Raw genomic sequence first — 22,796 nt, forward strand, 5'->3', positions numbered from 1 at the left:
GCTGTAGTCATCTCTCATTCATGCTTTATGCTCTATACCAGGGATCATCAACTAGATTCAGCCCCGGGCCAATTATTATTGTTTTTTCTTGAGATGATGGTCAGGGGGCCGGAACACAATCACAAGTAATTTGCAGACTGTAAATTGACTGCAAGAACCCCAAACTGACTAAAACATACTAATTGCAAACCTTGCTTACATTTGTATAAACTCACACATACTGTATCACTATGCGTGGGAATACTTTGGAACTGATTTCCAAAATGAAATTCCCTTGGAGCTGATTTGCTGGTGTTTTTAGTCTTAAGCCCCCCAAAATAATAATGCATTTTTTTTTTTTGCTCCAAAAACTTCAGGGGCCAAGTTAAATCACCCACGGGCCGACAGTTGGGGAACCCTGCTTTATACTGTATGCTAGCTTTGTTTGGTTGACTGACTGACTGACTTACAACCACATGCATGCCAAAGTAGAAGTTGGCCCAAGTGATTTTCACTCATAGACTACTTATGCAAACCATGCAAACCACACACCAATACATTAAATAACACGCCCCCAGGGCCTCTGATCGTTCTGTCTCTGCTGGAGTATAAATTGGAGGGGTGTTAACTTTCATAATTAAAAGAATATGGCACAGCCATCTCAGATCTATTCAACAATGCTGCGATGGCTGTCCCTCGGCTGTGACTGCTACATGTTGTCATCCTGAATAGACACAAACCTCAACAACACAAATCATCAAGGTATTTAACTGAGGTAAATACGCAATCTTTATTTTTGGTAGAACTTTTACAAAATCATTACTTCATGTCCATTTGCAATGCATCGCCTGAATTGGACTCCAAGGTTTGTAAAACATACTTGGGGGAGAACAGACAAGGATCTTTAGAATTGAGTACACAAACGTTGGGTGTAGACAGAGTGTGTGTGTTTTAGCTTTGCACACCCTCTATTGGTGCAGCAGGGGCTTGCTGTCGCTTACACTCTTCACACACGTGGTGGCAGTGTCTAAAAGAGGCAGAGGAACCTGTTAACATTAACTCACCAACCGCTTTAGTATAATTTCGGAAACCCATAACTAAAATCTTAAGTGATTACATTAGATGCTATGTTACGTGTGTCTGTCCGCGAGAGATTAAGCTTTAGTATCACACACCAACATGCAATAAATACAATTCTTATGCTAGTGCCTTAACTTGGACAAAAAAGATAACCCACTGGCATGATAAGGTTTAAGCCACATAGCTGGTATCTATCTCCCTGTTACATAATCCCTTCAGAAAAAAGACTAGCATGGGCAACAGAAGTGACAAATTCCTCAGCTCTACTCACCTGTGTCCTGGGCCAGAACCACGGCCTCCAAATGGGCCGGGTCCAAAGCCATATTCAGATTCTGGACCAAAGACGGGCCCAAGTCTCTGGAACTTATTTCTGCAGGTTGGAACATAGGAAGCCTTCCCCACTGCATAACCAAGGACGCCAGCCGCTGAAGGGACAAGGTCATTGGTCATAAACATGTTAAAACTCTGTAATACAGGTTAAGTCTAGCTGCCACTTTTGGAATGTCCAAAGAAGCCTATCCCCTTTTTATTAATCAGTGTTTATCTAGCAACTGTGCATTTACCACTGAGTAGGGAGCAGCAACTGAATCCAATAGTCCCATCAGCACTGAGGAAGATGTGTAACTAAGTCACCATATAAACCAGGTTTCCCCAAACATAAGTATTGGAAACACACATGATAAAACCTGCTGGACAGAACCCTCTACTTCCACTAATGGGCTCACAGCTCACCTGCTAGTTTTGGGAATGGGCCAAGTGTCTTTGATGCACTCCAAACTCCTGTCACAAAATATTATACAGTGCATGTTTGTTAATGATGTTAAACCTGAACCTTGATTTAAACTATGACTAATGTTATGTGAGTGTCTTACCTTTGTAGATGAGCCCCCCAGTGACAGCCATGCTTCCCAGAGAGAGGGGAAGAGCTGAGAGGAACATGAGAACAGAGGTTAGTAGTTGTACCAATTTACGGCGGCCGGATTCAATCAAACCTGCACTACAATAACCCCACACTGAGGACAAATCAACTTGTTCCTGTGGTGCGAAGATATTATTAAAATCAAAGGGAGTCCTGTTTTTCCCCACACCACTTAGTTAGAATGTCCAGTAGTGTGACACGGAAACACTTATTTTCTAACGGAGTGAGTTTGATTTTCAGCTGTATATGTATCATGCCTTTTCACTGAGCTTCCGCTGTAATGGAGCTTATTAACCTCTCTGGTGACCGATGGTCAAAGAACAAAGCATTAAAAAAAGGTTTAAAGTCCTCTCCCAAAGTAACGCTTTGAATACAGGCCCATCATCAATCGCCAAAAGCATACTCAGATGGGGGCAATTTTTTGCTCTGAGACAGGGTTTGGAATGCAGACGGTAGAATTTGAAAACGTGCCATAGCCAGGGAAAGGGGCCTGATTAAAGGGCCACTGACTTATATGACTCCTACTAATGGGTTTGCTGTTTACAAAAGATGCACTACCCACCTAGAAATGGCGAGCAAGCCACAGAGGGTCTAGCATCAATGGAGTTTCTTTGAGAAATAACAAGCTTTTTGCAGTGCATGTGTAATTGCTTGGATTAAAAAGTTCAGCGCCCTTGGTCAATACCTCTATACCAGAAGCTCTCTTCCTTGCACTCCTTCCAGATTTGTCTCACATCGTCTCTGTGGATGTGTCGATCTCCATGTTGACACTGGGACACACCAGACAGGTCAGAGATTAGAGGTCACCCACACCATACAGTTCACTAATCGTGTCCGAGTATTGTGTGTGCGTGTTTCACCTTCTCCCATGGGGTGGCTCCTTCTGCCTTCACTGTTAGTGTTTTCTCAAGGGTTTCAGAGCTCATGATGTCAAGTGTCTGAAAGAATCTCTTATTTGCTCAAATACTCTGCTCAACTTTTCACTTGGACCTGAATTACCTATGGTCTTCGTTGCTACTCCTTTCACTTTACTCTCGTATTTTCCTCGTCTACAAAGCCTCTCTCACTCCTCCCTTTTTGAGTAAACACTGAAGAGGCCCTGCCCACCAAAAGGCCTGTTGAAAAAGCCTTTAATATAGACATCGGAAAAGCTCTTTCTCTCGCTTGCTCACACACACAAACTCACACACAGGTCAAAGCTGTCCTAATAAAACCTATTTAGTGATTATCTATATGTTATGATGCAATTGAACAGAAACCTCCATTTCATGAAAATCCCTGAGTCATTCAACTCACCTTTGAACATGTTTCTTTACCCCAGCCAGTATAAAACAGCATGATAAATGGATGTTTATGCTCTTGTTCTGCATCTGTGAGGTGGGGTAGATATTTATTAATCTAATCACTCTGTGAAAGAGTCAATATTCTTTAAATATATAAAATAAGAGCAAGTTATGTGGTCTATAGTGTAATTCATCCCCATTCAAATATCTTAAGTTATGTTGCATATACTAGTGCTCTCTATTCTCATCTCATGTAGTTAGTTGTCTAGTTAAGTGTTTCATCAAATCTATTTGTCACATGCGCCAAATACAACAGGTGTAGACCTTACAGTGAAATGCTTACTGACAAGCCCCTAACCAACAATGCAGTTAAAAAAAAAAAATAAGAAGAAAAAAAAGAAATAAAGAGCAGCAGTAAAATAACAATAGCGAGGCTATATACAGGGGATACCAGTACAGAGTCAATGTGTGGGGGCACCGGTTAGTCGAGGTAATAAAGGTAATATGTACATGTAGGTAGAGTTATTAAATCAAATCAAACTTTCTTTGTAACATGCGGCAAATAATTTTACAAATAAATTTAGCTTTATTCATTATAATTATGTAATTAGGCTAAATAAGCTTTGTGCATGACAAAATTATTATGCTTGTCAAATGTTGCAGAGGCATGGGGTACCAGAATAACATTTTAAATTTGAGACAAAAAAACTATTAATTCAGGTGGGGAACAATAAATAAAATCACACCCTACAATAAGTTTTCTGTGTAACCACAGAATTTTAGAACCGACATGTACTGAACAAAAATATAAACGCAACATGTAAAGTGTTGGTTTCATGAGCAGAAATAAAAGATACCAGAAATGTTCCATACGCACAAAAAGTATATTTCTGTTTAACATCCCTGTTAGTGAGCATTTCTCCTTTGCCAGGATAATCCACCTGACAGGTTTGGCCTATCAAAAGGCTGATTAAACAGCATGCTCATTACACAGGTGCACCTTGTGCTGGGGACAAAAGACCACTCTAAAATGTGCACACAACACAATGCCACCAATGTCTCAAGTTTTGAGTGAGCGTGCAATTAGCATGTTGACTGCAGGAATGAATGTTAATTTTTCTACCATAAGCCTCCAACATTGTTTTTAGAGAATTTGGCAGTACATCCAACCAGCTTCACAACTGCAGACCACGTGTAACCACGGCAGCCCAGGATCTCCACATCTGGCTTCTTTACTTGCAGGACCGTCTGAGACCAGCCACCCAGACAGCTTATGAAACTGAGGAGTATTTCTGTCTGTAATAAAGCTCTTTTGTGGGGGAAAACTCATTCAGATTGGCTGGGCCTGGCTCCCCAGTGGGTGGGCCTACTTTATTACAGCCTGGCATGCAATAAACGCTAACCCGGTTCACCCGGGCATTCATAGAATCTTCTCACTGATTATGTAGATCGTTTCCTAGCCAATGAACCACAGCGGTGGGATGGTCTGGTTTGGAACTTTGACCTGTCACGTTCATCCAGAGGAGCTTCTTAATTCTTTGTCTACAGCTGTCCCAAATGACACCAGAGACAGCCTATCATGAAGGATTAGGGGTGCGGCTACTAGGTTCCTCGTCCACCTAAATTATCTGTGGGCATGGTTATGTTGACATGTTCCGCCTACTGGCGGTCCTCGGACTTCACACAGACAGTTGTGTGTTTATAAAAAATGCTCTCTGATGCGGCAAGTAAGTATAGTTGTAGCTTTTGGTGTATTTTACGGGCAGTAGGATAGGCTCCACGTATTGATAACCGAGTCTGTTGCATATGTCTACTTTTAGATTTGAATGGTTCTATGAACTGTTAATCGAGTGATCGAATAAATGTATGTACCGACTATCTGACTATTGCCTTTCCCAGTGTTGTCTTGGGGCGCAACAAAGGGAGAATTCTGTGTACTGTCATTGCTGGAGGCATTTACATTTTGTTGGAAATTGTTAGTTACGGTAACATTGCCAAGGCTGCTATTCTGTTCATTACATCTGCTTAATGTGTCATTATTGTCGACCATTTTATACTGATATTGTGTCGCTTTTTTTACGGGTGGGAGTGCAGTTGCATAGCAAGTAACACTTGGAAAACAATGTTGTGTAAGACTAAATAGGTCAGTTTTCCAAGCAAATGCGGAAAACTGTACTCCCCCGGAAAATTTATGAGGATAAATTGTGACGCAGTTCTGTATTTCTATGCCTACTGCAATAGCTCTCTCCGACTGCGCATCATCTACATCAACTGTTCCAAGAGAACGATAAGATATTTGTAGGGACTATTCCATAGGATGTAACGTATTTTTGTAACAATATAACATGCATTCATCAGTTGGGGTGAGTAGAGGGTTGTTGAATGAAATTAATTTCTGAGGTCTGGGAATTGTAGTCTCTCCACTCTCCATTTCTCCGGATATAAGAACCTTAATCCAGGAAATGGACTACAACATCCATGTCTCCATCTACTCTCTAGATACTTTGTAAACTCTGCAAGTTGTGCGTCTGTACCTATTTTAGGTAGGCTATATTAATCTAGTGTTTGATGTGGTTCGACACATGTATAACTGGATTCAGTCTCCTGCTTGTGTGAGCGTTTTCACAAAACTAAGTTGACACTTAGTGAACGTAGATGAGGATAAAGAAAAATATATATATATTTATTGGATAAGCGTATGTCCGCGTAGTGTTTAATCAAAATCGACAACCAAATTTTGGCTGGCATTCTTTGAACCCTTTTATACAATAAATACATATATTGAATACCATCCACATGTTGGTATTCGGCAGGTAGCCTAGTGGTTAGAGCGTTGAGCCAGTAACCGAGATTTTGCGAGATCGAATCCCCGAGCTGACAAGGTAAAAATGTCGTTGTGCCCCTGAACAAGGCAGTTAACACACTGTTCCTAGGCCGGCATTGTAAATAAGAATTTGTTCTTAACTGACTTGCCTAGTTAAATAAAAAAAGATCAGCCCGGCTTATGATCTGTAGGCCACTGAATACTATTGCCTTTTATCTAGCAGTAGCCTATTGCATTATAGTTCTTCATCATACCACCTTCTTGTTGGTATACTGTGAGAGAAGACTGCTAATATCAGCATAAAAATGCTTAAAAAAAAAAAAAGTCATACCCATCCTGATGAAATGCCTTGATTGTGTGCTGTTACGTCACTATTTAGTTATCCCAGCTGTTGCAAATGATGAAGATGGTGAATAAGATGGTTGTACATGCATGCGTTCTCATTCCTATTGGCTGAATGCAAGAGGTGACTCTGGCTATGACAGAGGGAGCATGATGTAGGCAGGCTGTGGGTAGCAGATGGTGAGCTCTCCCTTCTCTGTGCCTTGGGAAACCTAGTGAATTGACATGTTATGCAGCACGTCATTAAGATGAGGTTGTTTCTGTGTGAGCAGCATATTTTTATTTCATATACTGTTACAAGTACTGTTGCATATGTGTTCCATATGTAGTGTTACAATTTCGGCACATTGCTAACTTTATTTTTTTTCCCCCTATAGATTTTCAGCTGCACACCCATTTGTCTACACTGGCCGGCATTCACAAAATCTACCACACCCTGCACAGGCTGGTAAAAGCTTTTTGCCCTCATATCATTGTGTCATAAGTACCAGTCACCAGTTCCAACTGTTATTTCCAGTTGGACTTACTCTGGCACGATGCAATGGATTTGATCATGGGCATTTCCCCTTATCTACAAATGAATCCAAGTTATTAATTAGTTATAGATTAATTTTGAATTCCTGGATGGACCCTTAAAGGGTGTGATTCATCCTCTCGGCTCTCCTCCCTCTCTCGCAGTCTGAACTAACAACTGCATCTTTAAAGGTTACAAGCTTGAGGAAATGAGAGAGCAAGCTTCCTGTCCCTACACACCCTCCCTCCCCTTGCTCAATGCATGCTAATGTCAGTGCTGCAGTGTGTGTTTGTGTATTTTGGTGGTAGTTGCCTAATACATTTATCCCTCCCCTCAGAACCTGACGGAGGACGTTGGACATAACGGTCACTCCACAGGTACCGACCCTGCCTGCACCTAATGCAGACCCATGTGACACTTATATATCACTCTCTCTATATCACTCATAATGTGTTTCTCTCAGCCTGCTGCTCCAGAGCCATGCCTCCTAGGAAAAAGAGGAGACCCACTGCTGGAGATGACCTGTCAGCTAAGAAGAGTCGCCAGGACAGGTACTACCAACGTATGCATCAGTTAGCTAAGTAACTAGACTGTATAGGAGAGGAGTTATATCCAACAGTCTTATTCAGTTTCACTGTTCACTAATCTCTCATGCACAAACATTTTATCGTAACATCTGTGAAAAGAATGTTGGATTTGATGACTAACGAGCAAAGGTTATGTGTGCAGGTTTTTGTAACTGGTTATTTGAACAAATCACAGTTTAGCGGGTGTGCACTTTCCAAATTGGGAGGGGTAGGGTACATTTAACCCATAGCCTTGCCTGAAACTTGCAGAGAGAGGGGTGTTGGAGTTATGGCCCTGCTTCCGCTCCTCGTTTTAGTAGATTTTCTCATACATCTCCCCCCCAGAACCTAATGACGCACAAATGTTTTTTCTGGGTTTCAGAGATGACCTGTTCCCTGAAAATGTATCCATGAATAATGACTTGGGTTGCACATTTTGGGGAATATTTAGAGGTGGAAACTTTCCATGGGAATTAATGGAAATGTATGCAAATTAATATTAATGCCATTTAAATGTAGATATTTTTTGCATTGTATATATTTACCATATCATATGGAGACAGAAACAAACCTTTAAACTTATCATAACTATACACTTGCAAATTAAATCCTTCCAATAGAAATGTAATAAAAACAATTTAGTTATGAAATTAACTTTTATTAAATGAGTTGACTCTTCACATGGGATGATTTCACTGAACAACAAAAGGGAATATTGAATGATCCCCAATGATCCATCACATCTCCCAAAAACATTTTCAACATACATCTGTAAAATGACAGTCTAGAAACTAAAGCTTTGGTTGTCTTCCTCTCAGGCTTCCATGTCTTCTCCCTGGACCTTCTCAATGTCCCCCTCTTGAACATCAGACTCTGAGGCCTCATCTTCACTGTCACTTTCCAACCTTGTTGAGGATGGCTCGTTGTCAGGCTCAAAAAGCCTCAAATTTGCCCAGATGGCCACCTATCTTTCAACCCTTGTATTGGTCAGCCTGCTTTGGTGTGTGTGTGTTCCCAAACAAGGACCAGTTGCACTCTGAGGCGGCTGATGTTGGTGTGATTTGGAGGGTGAGGGAGGCAACGGGGGAAAGAGCCTCAGATCCACAAAATCCCTTCCACCAGGTGGCTGATGAGATACAGTTGAAGTCGGAAGTTTACATACACTTAGGTTGGAGTCATTAAAACTAATTTTTCAACCACTCCACAAAACTCTTGTTAACAAACTATAGTTTTGGTAAGTCGGTAAGGACATCTACTTTGTGTATGACACAAGTAATTTTTCCAACAATTGTTTACAGACAGATTATTTCACTTATAATTCACTGTATCACAATTCCAGTGGGTCAGAAGTTTACATGCACTAAGTTGACTGTGCCTTTAAACAGCTTAGAAAATCCAGAAAATGATGTCATGACTTCTGATAGGCTTATTGACATAATTTGAGTCAATTGGAGGTGTACCTGTGGATGTATTTCAAAAGAAATCAGCCAAGACCTCCACAATTCTGGTTCATCCTTGGGAGCAATTTCCAAATGACTGAAGGTACCACGTTCATCTGTACAAACAATAGTACGCAAGTATAAACACCATGGGATCACGCGGCCGTTATACCGCCCAGGAAGGAGACACGTTCTGTCTCCTAGAGATGAACGTACTTTGGTGCGAAAAGTGCAAATCAATCCCAGAACAACAGCAAAGGACCTTGTGAAGATGCTGGAGGAAACAGGTACTAAAGCATCTATATCCACAGTAAAACAAGTCCTAAATCGACATAACCTGATAGACTGCTCGGCAAGGAAAAAGACCGCCATTTAAAAAAAAAAAAAAAAAAAAAGCCAGACTACAGTTTGCAACTGCACATGGGGACAAAGATCATACTTTTTGGCGAAATGTCTTCTGGTCTGATGAAACAAAAATAGAACTGTTTGCCCATAATGACCATCGTTAGGTTTGAAGGAAAAAGGGGGAGGCTTGCAAGCCAAAGAACACCATCCCAATCATGAAGCATGGGGGTGGCAGCATCATGTTGTGGGGGTGCTTTGCTGCAGGAGGGACTGGTGCACTTCACAAAATAGATGGCATCATGAGGTAGGAAAATGATGTGGATATATTTAAGCAACATCTCAAGACATCAGTCAGGAAGTTAAAGCTTGGTCGCAAATGGGTCTTCCAAATTTGACAATGACCCCAAGCATACTTCCAAAGTTGTGGCAAAATGGCTTAAGGACAACAAAGTCAAGGTATTGGAGTGGCCATCACAAAGCCCTGACCTCAAACCTATAGAAAATGTGTGGGCAGAAGTGAGAAAGCGTGTGCGAGCAAGGAGGCCTACAAACCTGACTCGGTTACACCAGCTCTGTCCGGAGGAATTAGCCAAAATTCACCAAACTTATTGTGGGAAGCTTGTGGAAGGCTACCTGTAACGTTTGACTGAAGTTAAACAATTTAAAGACAATACACTCAATTAGTATTTGGTAGCATGTAAACTTCTGACCCACTGGGAATGTGATGAAAGAATGAAAAGCTGAATTAAATCGTTCTCCTTACTATTATTCTGACATTTCACAATACTAAAATAAAGTTGTGATCCTAACAGACCGAAGACGGGGAATGTTTGAGGATATAATGTCAGGAATTATTAAAAACTATGTTTTTAAATGTATTTGGCTAAGGTGTATGTAAACTTCCAACTTCAACTGTATGTTGGCACGACTGCCAAATTGCATCTCCATCCCAAAGCCCTTGCTTGGAAGTGTACTTCGCCAGACTGCCAAGAACCTTACCCTCATCCAGGCCAAGGTGGCGAGACACGGTAGGATGACACCATAGGTCTTGTTGATCTCTGCACCAGACAGGATACTCTTGCTAGGATACTTTGGGTCCAGCATGTACGCTGCGGTGTGTATGGGCATCAGGCATAAGTCTTCACGCTTTTTGATGCATTTCAGAATTGCAGTTTCCTCTGCTTGGAGTAACAGTGAAGTGGGCAGGGCAGTACGGATTTATTCTCTTACATCTGCAAGCGGAGTCTGAACATCAGACAGGATGGTATTGTCTCCCTCAATCCGTGCAGTGGGTACTACTATAGCTTTCAGGAGTTTCAGGCTGCTTACCACTCTCCCAAAATACATAATCCAGGAGGATCCTCTTGATGGGGCTGTCCATATCGGCAGACTGTGATATGGCCATTTCTTGGCGAGACTCCTTCCCCTCCAGGAGACTGTCAAACATGATAACAACACCACCCCAACAGGTGTTGCTGGGCAGCTTCAATATGGTGCTCTTATTCTTCTCACTTTGCTTGGTGAGGTAGATTGCTGCTATAACTTGATGACCCTTCACATACCTAACCATTTCCTTGGCTCTCTTGTAGAGTGTATCCATTGTTTTCAGTGCCATGACATCCTTGAGGAGCATATTCAATGCATGAGCAGCACAACCAATGGGTGTGATGTGAGGGTAGGACTCCTCTACTTTAGACCAATTATCCTTCATGTTCGCAGCATTGTCTGTCACCAGTGCAATACCTTCTGTGGTCCAAGGTCATTGACTGCCTTCAGCTCAATTGCAATGTAGAGACTGGTGTGTCTGTTGTCCCTTGTGTCTGTGCTCTTGTAGAATACTGGTTGAGGGGTGGAGATGTAGTTAATTATTCCTTACCCACGAACATTTGACCACCCATCAGAGATAATTGCAATACAGTCTGCCTTCTCTATGATTTTTCTTGACCTTCACTTGAATTCTGCATCCAGCAATGAGTTGATAAAGCATGTCCGGTTGGAGTGCTGTATGCTGGGCGAAGGACATTCATAAATCTCTTCCAATACACATTGCCTGTGAGCATCAGAGGTGAACCAGTTGCATACACAGCTTGAGCAAGACATTTATCAGCATTTCTCTGACTACATTCCTCTATTGAGTCAAAAGAACTTCTGATTCCAGGAGGACCACGAGCTTTTGCTATCGATAAGGTGTCTGATTCATCATTTTCACCTCGACTAGAAGTAGAGGGACTTTTGCCAGAGGCTGCTTGTTGTGAGCGCTGAGGGAACTTTATGCACTTGGCGAGATGATTCTGCATCTTTGTTGCATCCTTCACATATGATTTGACACAGTATTTGCAAATGTACACAGCTTTTCATTCTGCATTAGCTGCAGTGAAATGTCTCCACACATCAGATAGTGCCTGTGGCATTTTCCTGTAAAGATTATGAACAAATGAGTAAAAAAAACAACTAATACAATTCCATGTACATGTAAATAGTTAAGCAGTTAGATTAAACAACTCATTTGTAAGATTTTTTTTTAAATGAAACGTATGGAAACAGGTGAATTAACAATCCTCAGTTAGCAGGCTCAAGCAAGCTAAAACTCAAATGGTAGCAAAAACTAAGTAGCAGAAATTGTTAACAAATTAGAAATGATTTAAACACTTTGCTGTTGGCTACTATTTACTAGTTAACAAAAAGTCATATAAAATATATTCACCTCACACAGTATTGTAATCAAAACTTACCATAAAGCATGTAGTCCTTGGCTCAGACAGTGTAGTAGTGTGGGCTCAATAACATCTCATTAGTGTGCAAGATCTTGAGAATCAGCTGTACATGTGATGTATGTGATCAGCTGTCCATTGAATTGGGGATAGTTTAACCAAAATATGCCGCAAGATGTAGAATTGCCTTGTATCCCACAAAAAAGGTTCACTGTAATAAGCACTTTTTTTGAAGAAGAAGAATTTAAACAAAATTCCGGAAAGTTTCCAACCCTTTGCAACCCTAATGATAAGTGATTTGTCTCCCCAATGAGTTTGCATATGTCATTGCCAACTCAGAAATTCAAAAGAGCAGCAAGAGGACTTTTCATCGCGTAGCTCATCCAGTAGGGATTAACCTTTTTTACATCGTAGTGTGTAATATGCTCCCAGACGGTAGGATTTTAAGTCGCGCAATGTATTCCCAGCACCCGCAGTAATGTGTGAACTATGCTGTGTGCACTTGTTCCGTAGGTTGTCTGAAATGATCTTTTTCATAATGCAGTGTTTTTAGAAAACAACATGAGGCACCACAAATCCGAGAGGAGGATACCTTCTCCAGTAAAAGATGTCTGGAGTGGTTCTACGAATACGCAGGTGAGACACACAAGAATTGTAGAAAAAAAATAAAAAAAAATAATAAACTATCAGTTTGTATAAAACACAGACCATAACGGTGTAAATACCTTCTGTTACCCTTAGATTGGGCTTTTCATGTCAAAGTTGAATTGTTGTATGAGAAGGCTGTGACTAGGGCGTCAGAGAATTATGTTGGTACAGTACCAGTCAAAAGTTTGGACACCTACTCATTACAAGGTTTTTCTTTATTTTTACTATTTTCTACATTGTAGAATAATAGTGAAGACATCAACTATGGAATCATGTAGTAACCAAAAAAGTGTTATATATTTTAGATTATTCAAATAGCCACCGTTTGCCTTGATGGCACCTAGAACTTTTCCAACATTCTTGAAAGAGTTCCCATATATGCTGAGCACTTGTTGGCTGCGTTTCCTTTACTCTGCGGTCCAACTTATCCCAAACCATCTCAGTTGGGTTGAGGTCGGGTGATTTGTGGAGGCCAAGTCATCTGATGCAGCACTCCATCACTCTCCTCCTTGGTCAAATAGCCCTTACACAGCCTGGAGGTGTTGGGTCATTGTCCTGTTGAAAAATAAATTATATTCCCACTAAGCTCAAACCGGATGGGGTATTGCTGTGTAGCCATGCTGGTTACGTGTGCTTTGAATTCTAAATAAATCACTGACAGTGGCACCAGAAAAGCACCATCACACCTCCTCCTCCATGCTTCACGGTGGGAACCACAAGGAGGTCAACCATGCGGAGATCATTGTGGAGATCACTACTCCTTGTAGTTCCCACCTTGAAGCATGGAGGTGTGATGGTGTGGATGTGCATCTCCAGGTTGTGTAAGGGCTATTTGACCAAGAAGGAGAGTGATGCTGCATCAGTTGACCTGGCCTCCACAATCACCCGACCTCAACCCACTTGAAATGGTTTGGGATGAGTTGGACCGCAAAGTGAAGGAAAAGCAGCCAACAAGTGCTCAGCATATGTGGGAACTCTTTCAAGACTGTTGGAAAAGCGTTCCAGGTGAAGCTGGTTGAGAGAATGCCAAGAGTATGCAAAGCTTCAATGTATTCTGCAATGTAGTAAATATAAAGAAAAACCTTTGCATGTGTAGGTGTGTCCAAACTTTGGATGGATACTGTATGTATGCATTGTGATTGTCATTTTTGCTGTGATGTTAGAATTGTATGAAATAACAATGAAGATATCACAAAAACTATGATTGGTTATAATAGTGAATGATTTGACCTCCTGATTATGACATCACACCATGTAAATAGAGTAGAGTGTCTGGTTGTGATGTCATACAGTATGTATAATGGCTCTCTGTGTGTGTATCTTTGATAGTCTGTGACGATGTTGTGGGGCCAGAGGGAATGGAGAAGTTCTGTGAAGACATTGGAGTGGAACCCGAAAATGTAAGGATGGCTATTCATGTCTATGTAGATGAGTGACATTTATAATCCATCTACATGTGCATGCAAATCATAAATAAAATGTTATTTGTCAAATGCTCTGAATACAACAGGTGTAGACTTTACCGTGAAATGCTTACTTACGAGCCCTTTCACAACAATGCAGAGTTAAAAAGTAAGAACAATTTGCGAAATGGAAACACAGTAATATAACTGAGGCTTTATTCAAGGGGTGCTGGTACCGAGTCAATGTGCAGGGGTAGGAGGTAGCTGAGGTAATAGGGACTAGGCAATCAGGATTTATAATAAACGGTATCAGCAGTGTGTGTCTGTGGTGTCAATATGTGTGTGTGTAGGGCAGCCCAGAAATGACTTTTTTTTTTTCAACTCTTGTCAAGAATTTGCTATGTGGTGTTTTAGGAATTCAGAATTCTCTGTGTTGGTCTTGCCAACCCTAATTGTCACACCTCTGAGAAGCAGCGGTTACACCAATCAGATATCAGACCTACATGGAGGTTAACTTTACACTAATGCTATTGGTCAACAACTCAGGTATTAGATCCAAACATGATCTAAGTTTAAGTAAAGCTTTTATTCTTCCAAGAGTGCCAACTCCCGGGTATCTCCTATCGTCTACTTAACATCACTTTGCATGGCCCAAAACGTTAAAACAAAGGCATGAAAACAACACACACACACACACACATTGAATCTAATCATCACAACTCTTCTCTAAATTAACCAGGGGCACCTGTGTCGCTCCTCTTTGAACTATCTGCTGTCTGACGAACAGAATAAGTTTCTCTGTAGCAATAAATCTATAGTACTTACAGTACAATAAAACATGTCAAAATTCTTAGCTCTTTATAAACTCTTGAAACAATCAAAATATGACAATTTAATTCGCACAGTAATATTAATTTAGTCAATTCAAGTTTTGTCAGTCTTCATCTCTCCTGGCTTCAGTAACCCTAGGACTGTCTCTTCATTGAGATTTCCACATAAGGTGTTTTTAATCCCGGATAGCCCACAGATGGTCTGCCATCCAAACAATGTAGTCCTCATGTTGTGCTCCCACATCAGCCATCACTAGTCGGGAGTATCTTCTTCCACGGCGTGTGTGTGGGTAGAGTCCAGTGAGTGCATAGAGCCAATGCAACAAAAAAGGGAGTTAATGCAAATATTTGATGAACTGTTCAGCAGTCTTATTTTTTACCAGGTAAGTTGACTGAGAACACATTCTCATTTACAGCAACAACCTGGGGAGAAGAGAGGGATGAACCAATTGTAAACTGGGGATGATTAGGTAGCCAGATTAGGAATTTAGCCAGGACACCAGGGTTAACACCCCTACAATAAGTGCCATGGGATCTTTAATGACCTCAGTCAGGACACCTGTTTAACATCCCATCCGAAAGATAGCACCCTACACAGGGAAGTGTCCCCAATCACTGCCCTGGGGCATTTTTTAGACCAGAGGAAAGAGTGCCTCCTGCTGGCCCCCCAACACCACTTCCAGCAGCATTTGGTCTCCCATCCAGGGACTGACCAGGACCAACCCTGCTTAGCTTCAGAAGAAAGCCAGCAGTGGTATGCAGGGTGATATGCTGATGGCCTTTGACTTGGGGGTAGAAGCTGTTCAGGGTCCTGTTGGTTCCAGACTTGGTGCATCGGTACAGCTTGCCGTGCGGTAGCAGAGAGTACAGTCTATGACTTGGGTGGCTGAAGTCTTTGACAAAATCAAATCAAATGTTAATAGTCACATGCGCCGAATACAACAGACCTTAGAGTGAAATGCTTACTTACGAGCCCCTAATCAACAGTGCAGTTTAAAAAAAAAATACGGATAAGAATAAGAGATAAAAGTAACAAGCCGTTAAAGAGCAGCAGTAAAAAAAAATAACAATATATACAGGGGGGTGCCGGTACAGAGTCAATGTGCGGGGGCACCGGTTAGTTGAGTTAGTATGTACATGTAGGTGAAGTTAATTAAAGTGACTGCATAGATGACAACAGAAAGTGGCAGTGGTGTGGAGAGGGGAGGGGGCAATGCAAATAGTCTGGGTAGCCATTTGACTAGATGTTCAGGAGGCTTATGGCTTGGGGGTAGAAGCTGTTTAGAAGCATCTTGGACCTAGACTTGGCGCTCCGCTACTGCTTGCCGTGTGGTAGCAGAGAGAACAGTCTATGACTAGGGTGGCTGGAGTCTTTGACCATTTTTAGGGCCTTCCTCTGACACCGCCTGGTATAGAGGTCCTGGATGGCAGGAAGCTTGGCCAATCGCACTACCCTCTGTAGTGCCTTGCGGTCTGAGGCCGAGCAGTTGCCATACCAGGCAGTGATGGAACCAGTCAGGATGCTCTCGATGGTGCAGCTGTAGAACCTTTTGAGAATCTGAGGACCCATGCCAAATCTTTTCAGTCTCCTGTGTTTTAGTTAGTTTTCCCCATTTTATTGAAAGATGGCACAAAGATTCAAATTATTAATTGGAAAGTCCATTTTTGAAATATCAAGCATTTCCGTTTATAATAATATGTGAGTGTATGGTGTTTGTGAACAGGTGGTGATGCTGGTTCTGGCCTGGAAGTTAGATGCCCAGAGTATGGGCTACTTCACCCTACAGGAGTGGTTGAGTGGCATGGGCTCCCTGCAGTAAGTCTGCTCTCAATTTGGGTGTTTTTATTATACAGTTGAAGTCAGAAGTTTACATACAATTAGGTTGGAGTCATTAAAACTCATTTTTCAACCACTCCACAAAATTCTTGTTAACAAACTAGAGTTTTGGCAAGTCGGTTAGGACATCTACTTTGCAAGTAATTTTTCCAACAATTGTTTACAGACAGATTATTTCACTTATAATTCACTGTATCACAATTCCAGTGGGTCAGAAGTTTACATGCACTAAGTTGACTGTGCCTTTAAACAGCTTGGAAAATTCCAGAAAATGATGTCATGGCTTTAGAAGCTTCTGATAAGCTAATTGACACAATTTGAGTCAATTGGAGGTGTACCTGTGGATGTATTTCAAGGCCTACCTTCAAACTCAGTGCCTCTTTGTTTGACATCATGGGAAAATCTAAAGAAATCTGTAGACCTCCACAAGTCTGGTTCATCCTTGGGAGAAATTTCCAAACGCCTGAAGGTACCACGTTCATCTGTACAAACAATAGTTTGCAAGTATAAACACCATGGGACCACGCAGCTGTCATACCGCTCAGGAAGGAGACGCGTTCTGTCTCCTAGAGATTAACGTACTTTGGTGCGAAAAGTGCAAATCAATCCCAGAACAACAGCAAAGGACCTTGTGAAGATGCAGGAGGAAACGGGTACAAAAGTATCTATATCCACAGTAAAACGAGTCCTATATCGACATAACCTGAAAGGCCGCTCAGCAAGGAAGAAGCCACTGCTCCAAAACCGCCATAAAAAAGCCAGACTAAAAGAATTGTCCTCTTGTCTAATGAAACAAAAATAGAACTGTTTGGCCATAATGACCATCGTTATGTTTGGAGGAAAAAGGGGGAGGCTTGCAAGCCGAAGGATACCAAGCACGGGGGTGGCAGCCTCATGTTGTGGGGGTGCTTTGCTGCAGGAGGGATTGTGCACTTCACAAAATAGATGGCATCATGAAATAGGAAATTTGGGGAAGACTACCCAAAATGTTTGACCCAAGTTAAACAATTTAAAGGCAATGCTACCAAATACTAATTGAGTGTATGTACATTTCTGACCCACTGGGAATGTGATGAAAGAAATGAAAGCTGAAATAAATCATTCTCTCTACTATTATTCTGACATTTCACATTCTTAAAATAAAATGGTGATCCTAACTGACTTAAGACAGGGAATTTTTACTAGGATTAAATGTCAGGAATTGTGAAAAACTGAGTGTAAATATATTTGGCTAAGGTGTTTATGAACTTCCGACTTCAACTGTATGTTCTGTGCGTGTCTGTCCATATAGTTTATTTCCATTTCTAGCTGTGCAGTGTACAAAATGGTGCTGACCCCAGACTGGGGTTATAGTCTGCCCATATAGTCTACTTTATAGTTAACTGTCTGTTTTATTGTCTACACTCTAGTCTGTCTCTAACGTGTCTCTCTGGCGTTGTCAGGTGCGACTCCACAGAGAGGCTGAGGAACTCCCTGGACTACCTGAGGTCTGTCCTAAACAACACCACCAACTTTAAGCTCATTTACAGATACGCCTTCGACTTTGCTCGGGTGAGTGAGGCAAAACCTGTTCTGCGGTATTCTCACTAGATTTCCTCTGACTGGGATATTCATTCACCTTGGATATTTATTTGTTGATATTTTGATTCAACACACGACAGATGATACATTAAACTTTATTACCATTTATAGAAATAAACACAAAATATCAGTGACGTCAGGTATGAAAATATTGCTGTGCTGTCAGCTCTCAGCTTTGTATTCATAAGTTGAGTGTCAAGATTATTTTCTTGTTTGTCTTGCATGGCTGAAGTGCTTGTCAAGAGTACTGATGGGCTATTTACATAGTCTGGCTTTAAGTAATTGTAAGGCATGTTCCCCTGAAAGCAATTAATTGAGCTTTACAGTGAATAGAAATATAGTGCTTGAAGTGAGATCAATACCATTTAATAAACAAAGCACATGGGATTTGGTTTTGTGTCCTCATGAATTACACAGAATCATTGACCGTTACTAGTAGGCTTAGTGTATTACTTAATCACTTACAGTTAAATATTTAAATTGAGTCATATTTGACCCGGGACCTTAGCAATGTCTGTATATTTTTGATTGTACAGGAAAAGGACCAGAGGAGCTTAGACCTGAACACCGCCAAGTGCATGTTGGGGCTTCTCCTGGGAAAGACTTGGTCACTGTTTCCTGTGTTCAATCAGTTTTTAGAGGTATGGAGTCTAACCTGTGTAACATTCAACTTAATAAAGTGAGGGAACTGTGTTTGAATGTAGTGTTCTTTGTATTGACTGCCTGTCTATGCTAATTTATTTAGCAATCCAAGTATAAGGTCATCAACAAAGACCAGTGGTGCAACGTTTTAGAGTTCAGCAGGACAATCAACCTGGACCTCAGTAACTATGACGAGGATGGAGCCTGTGAGTATCCACACGCACACTGACACTAATACACTCATTCTCATAGTGGTACAGCTGATCAATTCCCTAATGTTATCATTCTTTTCTCTAATTTTGTCAGGGCCAGTTTTGTTGGATGAGTTTGTGGAATGGTACAAAGAAAGAGAGATGTCATAGCATCAGGTACACTGCAACAAATGTCAACAAAACAACATAATACAACAACGACGGCTATGAGAAAACAAACTATACAAAATGGAGAGGTGCGTGTCAGCGATGACAGGTGGTGCTTCCAGGTAATGATTGCAGGGGGGTGTAAGGTCCAAAACTGGGTGTAAGCTGCCCTGGCGAGATTGGGATGTAGATTACTTATGGTCACTATGGAGACACCAACTATCTCCGGGTAATGTTCCCTACCCATGTTGCATTGTGGTTAAGCACATGGCAGCCCCTGTGACGTTGCACCCCCTCACTGTGTGCTGTGTGATAGGATAACTGTTCTCATGAGTGGCTGACGTGGGCTAAATGATTTTGTGTGAGAGAAAAATCCACTCTTCAATCCCTCGCTCCCGTAAGGAGGAATAAAACAAATGAAATCCCTCCCTTTTGAACAGTCGGTCTTAGTCTTAAATCAAGGTCATTTTGACCTGGGCACATTTGAATATTGTATATCCGTGCTTTGAACTTGATCTGTGCTTGTCTCTTTATAACCTACAGAACCCATCGTTTCTATCAGTTTTGTCCTATATTTAGTTTGAATTGGAATTCTTAAAGAAGTACATTGTGTCAGGCTGAGTGTTACAGTAGTTGTTCTTTTAGCCATGGTCCCTAAAGCTGTTAGAGGTGGATGATGACACCTCCACAGTTTACTATAACAAAGTAATTTGAGCCCCCAGTGGTTTTCATCCCCATGCTCACTATGATACCACCAGCCTGTGCTAAAGTATTTTAGCCCCTTGTGAAGGCTTCAGTTGACCTCATACCACAACTAACCAATCAGCAGTGCTGCCTATTAACTCTTATTACAGTGCAGTGGTCAGTTGTTGGTGGACTGGCCAGCATTCATGGTTTGTGTGACCAATCTGTTTCTAAGCTGTAGGTTTGTAATAGTTTTATTTTTTTCTCAACATTTATGGAGGTTGCTTTACTTGCTCAACACACACCCGCACACACACACACACACACAGTGGTCAGGGATTAGATCAGGATGAAATTAGACTTTTGGGCTTATCATTCAAGAGGTCTCAAAACCATGGACATTGAAGGGTTAGAATTAGACCCCTGTGACGATGCTATGCTTTTGCTAATGTTCTTGTAACACATGTATAAACTTTTGTCTCTGGCTGTGATGTGACGCTCAATTGTCATGAGTGAAACGTTGCATGCACCTTCTCCGTCAGAGCCGTCTGTGAGTGGATGAGATTTTTGAAAACTTGTTTTGTTTTTTTGTACAGGAATTTGTGCTTCATTTGATATCCTCCATGTTGTCTTAACGCTTTATGAAAACCATGATTGTGTATATTCAGAGCTGAAACACACATGTAACCTCATTTGAGGAAGAGGACTTCCCTCCTGCATTTGCCAACCCCTCCCCCCTATCACACACAGTAAAAACGACAAAGAACCCCACTGTCAGTCTCTCAAACAAATGGACATGAACTGAAATTAACATGAGACTGCATGTGTTGTAAGAATGGTGTCAATCATTGATTGGTCAAACCCAGTGGCATCTTATCCACAACTAAAGCATGTACAGTAAATGGATCAATTTATGAATTAGTAAGGTCACATGAGATCTCCACCTATCAGTGATCCATGATGCTTTGGCTGTCCTGTCCAGTCATCAGTATATTTGTCTATATTAGGTTTTTGGAGATGGAGCTAGTGGCTGGACTGCACACTAATAAGTCTAATTCAGATGGTGTTCTACATTGGTAACGCAGGAGGTTGCACAACCCTGTCCTGACTGTATATGTATGTACAGTATGTATGTGTCTGTTTTCACTGTAACCTACAGTATCTCTATATTAACTTACTGTTGTCATTCATTTTTGCTTTGCCATCTTCCTTTACAGAAAGATTCAAATGTGGTTTGTGATGAGATGTTCGTTCTGTGTTTTTAAATTGCACAGGATCAAGTTTGATTCTGCTACTGTAGGCCTAATGTATTTTTACTATTGCATTACCACAGTAATTACCACGTCATGTGTGCATCTTATTGTCTAGGTACCCATAGATCAACTGATATAAAAACATCACAAACACAATATGGGCGACTTTCATTACAGGTTTATTTATGATGCATCGGCCTCCACATAATGTGGAGGCAGTGTCATGAAGAGATTATTTTGTAGCAAAATAGAGGGGAGTAGGGTACTGAGTGAGTAAAGAAGGTGGATATGAATCTGGGAAATTGAGTTTTAATGGTCCCACCTTTTATTTGCGTCAGTCTGAAATCATTCAGTCACTTAAACAGCTGTTTTCATTAAGACAAACATGTCTGGTGTTACACTCATTTACAACAATGTAATTAAAATAAACAACTTACGTTTTAACAACTTTCATTGCTGCATTTACTTCTCAGGTGATTTCTTTAATCAGTACAAACAATTACAGTTGTAGCTCTCAAGCTTCACTGCCCTCTTTGTGTGTTTCAAAATGGAGGGTGGAGTTGGAGTAGGTCGTATTGAGGTCACCAGAGGTAGAGACCTCACTACACCGGGTGGTCATAATGATTTCTGAGGTAACGCTCTGATATCGACGAGATATCCTGAATGGTTTAGCAACCACTAACCCCATATAGCTCCTGTCTCCCTGTGTCATGGAGTTACAGCCAAATCCATCCATGGCTCTCATCTGTTGTTCCCTACTCCTCCATCCAGACCCTGCTGCCCCCTCTCCCTCTGGGGATGGTGGAGGTGTTGCTGGGGCATCAGGTAGAGCCAGGGGGGGCTGGATGTCTACAGCTAAGTGCTTCCTGTGTAGGGGAATTTGGAGTGAATACTCTCCTCTAGGCCTCGCCTCATCTGTGGGGGTGGAGAAAAAGCGTGATGTTTTGTACAATGACAGTTGGGGAGAGGGACTGATTTCTTCAGTAGGGTTATTGTAGTCTGCTCCGGTACTCCTCCCCACCTCGTCTGTGCTGCTGTCTGAGGTATCAAAGTTGATATTGAGTGCTCTTATTTGGGAGAAAGAAACATTCATGTCTGTAGAACTTTCCTCTGTGTCCCTTCGTGTTCTCTCTGACAGCGCCTTCACCTTACCAAGCCTTGGCTGATCCCACCTGTCCTCTGCTCCGGTCTTCCTCTCCACCTCATCTGTGGTACTGGCTGAGTTGTTAAAGCTGATATTGAGTGTTCTCCTTGGGAAAAAATAATCTGTGATGTCTTTAGCTGGTTTCATTGTGTGTTCTGGAGTCTCATCTTCACTCTCACAGCTGGAAGAGGATGATTTGGCAGGTGGAGCTTCCTGAGGGGGCTGAATATTCTGAAGTCCAGGGATGTAGATTTTAACTGGTGGCTCCTCAGCTCTGACCCTGTCTGAGGAGGTGGTGGAAAGGAGTGATGTTTTGGGCAAAGACATTTGGGGACGAAGCTTGCTGTCTTCATCAAAGTCTCCACCCTTTGTTCTGGTGAGACTCTCGTACCTTGTCACAGACTCATGTTGAT

The 22,796-nt window shown here is 41.6% G+C and overlaps 2 protein-coding genes across 4 annotated transcripts; one reads left to right on the forward strand and one right to left on the reverse strand.

The window, feature by feature from the left end:
- Nucleotides 1-731: 731 nt before the first annotated feature.
- Nucleotides 732-3,047, reverse strand: ociad2 (OCIA domain containing 2). Its single transcript, XM_071345804.1, has 6 exons — nucleotides 2,839-3,047; nucleotides 2,664-2,748; nucleotides 1,932-1,985; nucleotides 1,792-1,839; nucleotides 1,331-1,484; nucleotides 732-1,006 (listed from the first exon to the last, which is right to left on the reverse strand). The coding sequence occupies exons 1-6, from the start codon at nucleotides 2,902-2,904 to the stop codon at nucleotides 931-933; spliced, it is 483 nt and encodes a 160-aa protein (XP_071201905.1). The 5' UTR covers nucleotides 2,905-3,047; the 3' UTR covers nucleotides 732-930.
- Nucleotides 3,048-4,847: 1,800 nt separating this feature from the next.
- On the forward strand, nucleotides 4,848-21,692 carry LOC139541301 (DCN1-like protein 4). Of its 3 annotated transcripts, none has more exons than XM_071345805.1 (11): nucleotides 4,848-4,988; nucleotides 6,805-6,875; nucleotides 7,279-7,318; nucleotides 7,405-7,492; nucleotides 12,547-12,638; nucleotides 13,980-14,050; nucleotides 16,608-16,699; nucleotides 18,163-18,271; nucleotides 18,838-18,942; nucleotides 19,047-19,149; nucleotides 19,250-21,692. In XM_071345805.1, exons 1-11 carry the CDS (start codon nucleotides 4,970-4,972, stop codon nucleotides 19,303-19,305), a joined length of 846 nt encoding a protein of 281 aa, XP_071201906.1. In that variant the 5' UTR covers nucleotides 4,848-4,969; the 3' UTR covers nucleotides 19,306-21,692. The 3 variants fall into 3 exon arrangements, with proteins under 3 accessions (XP_071201906.1, XP_071201909.1, XP_071201908.1); XM_071345808.1 differs by lacking the exon at nucleotides 4,848-4,988 and adding an exon at nucleotides 5,001-5,125; XM_071345807.1 differs by lacking the exons at nucleotides 4,848-4,988; nucleotides 6,805-6,875; nucleotides 7,279-7,318; nucleotides 7,405-7,492 and adding an exon at nucleotides 10,032-10,319.
- The last annotated feature ends 1,104 nt before the right edge of the window (nucleotides 21,693-22,796 follow it).

Source organism: Salvelinus alpinus, chromosome 16, assembly GCF_045679555.1.
Source record: "Salvelinus alpinus chromosome 16, SLU_Salpinus.1, whole genome shotgun sequence".
Taxonomy (NCBI): Eukaryota; Metazoa; Chordata; class Actinopteri; order Salmoniformes; family Salmonidae; genus Salvelinus; species Salvelinus alpinus.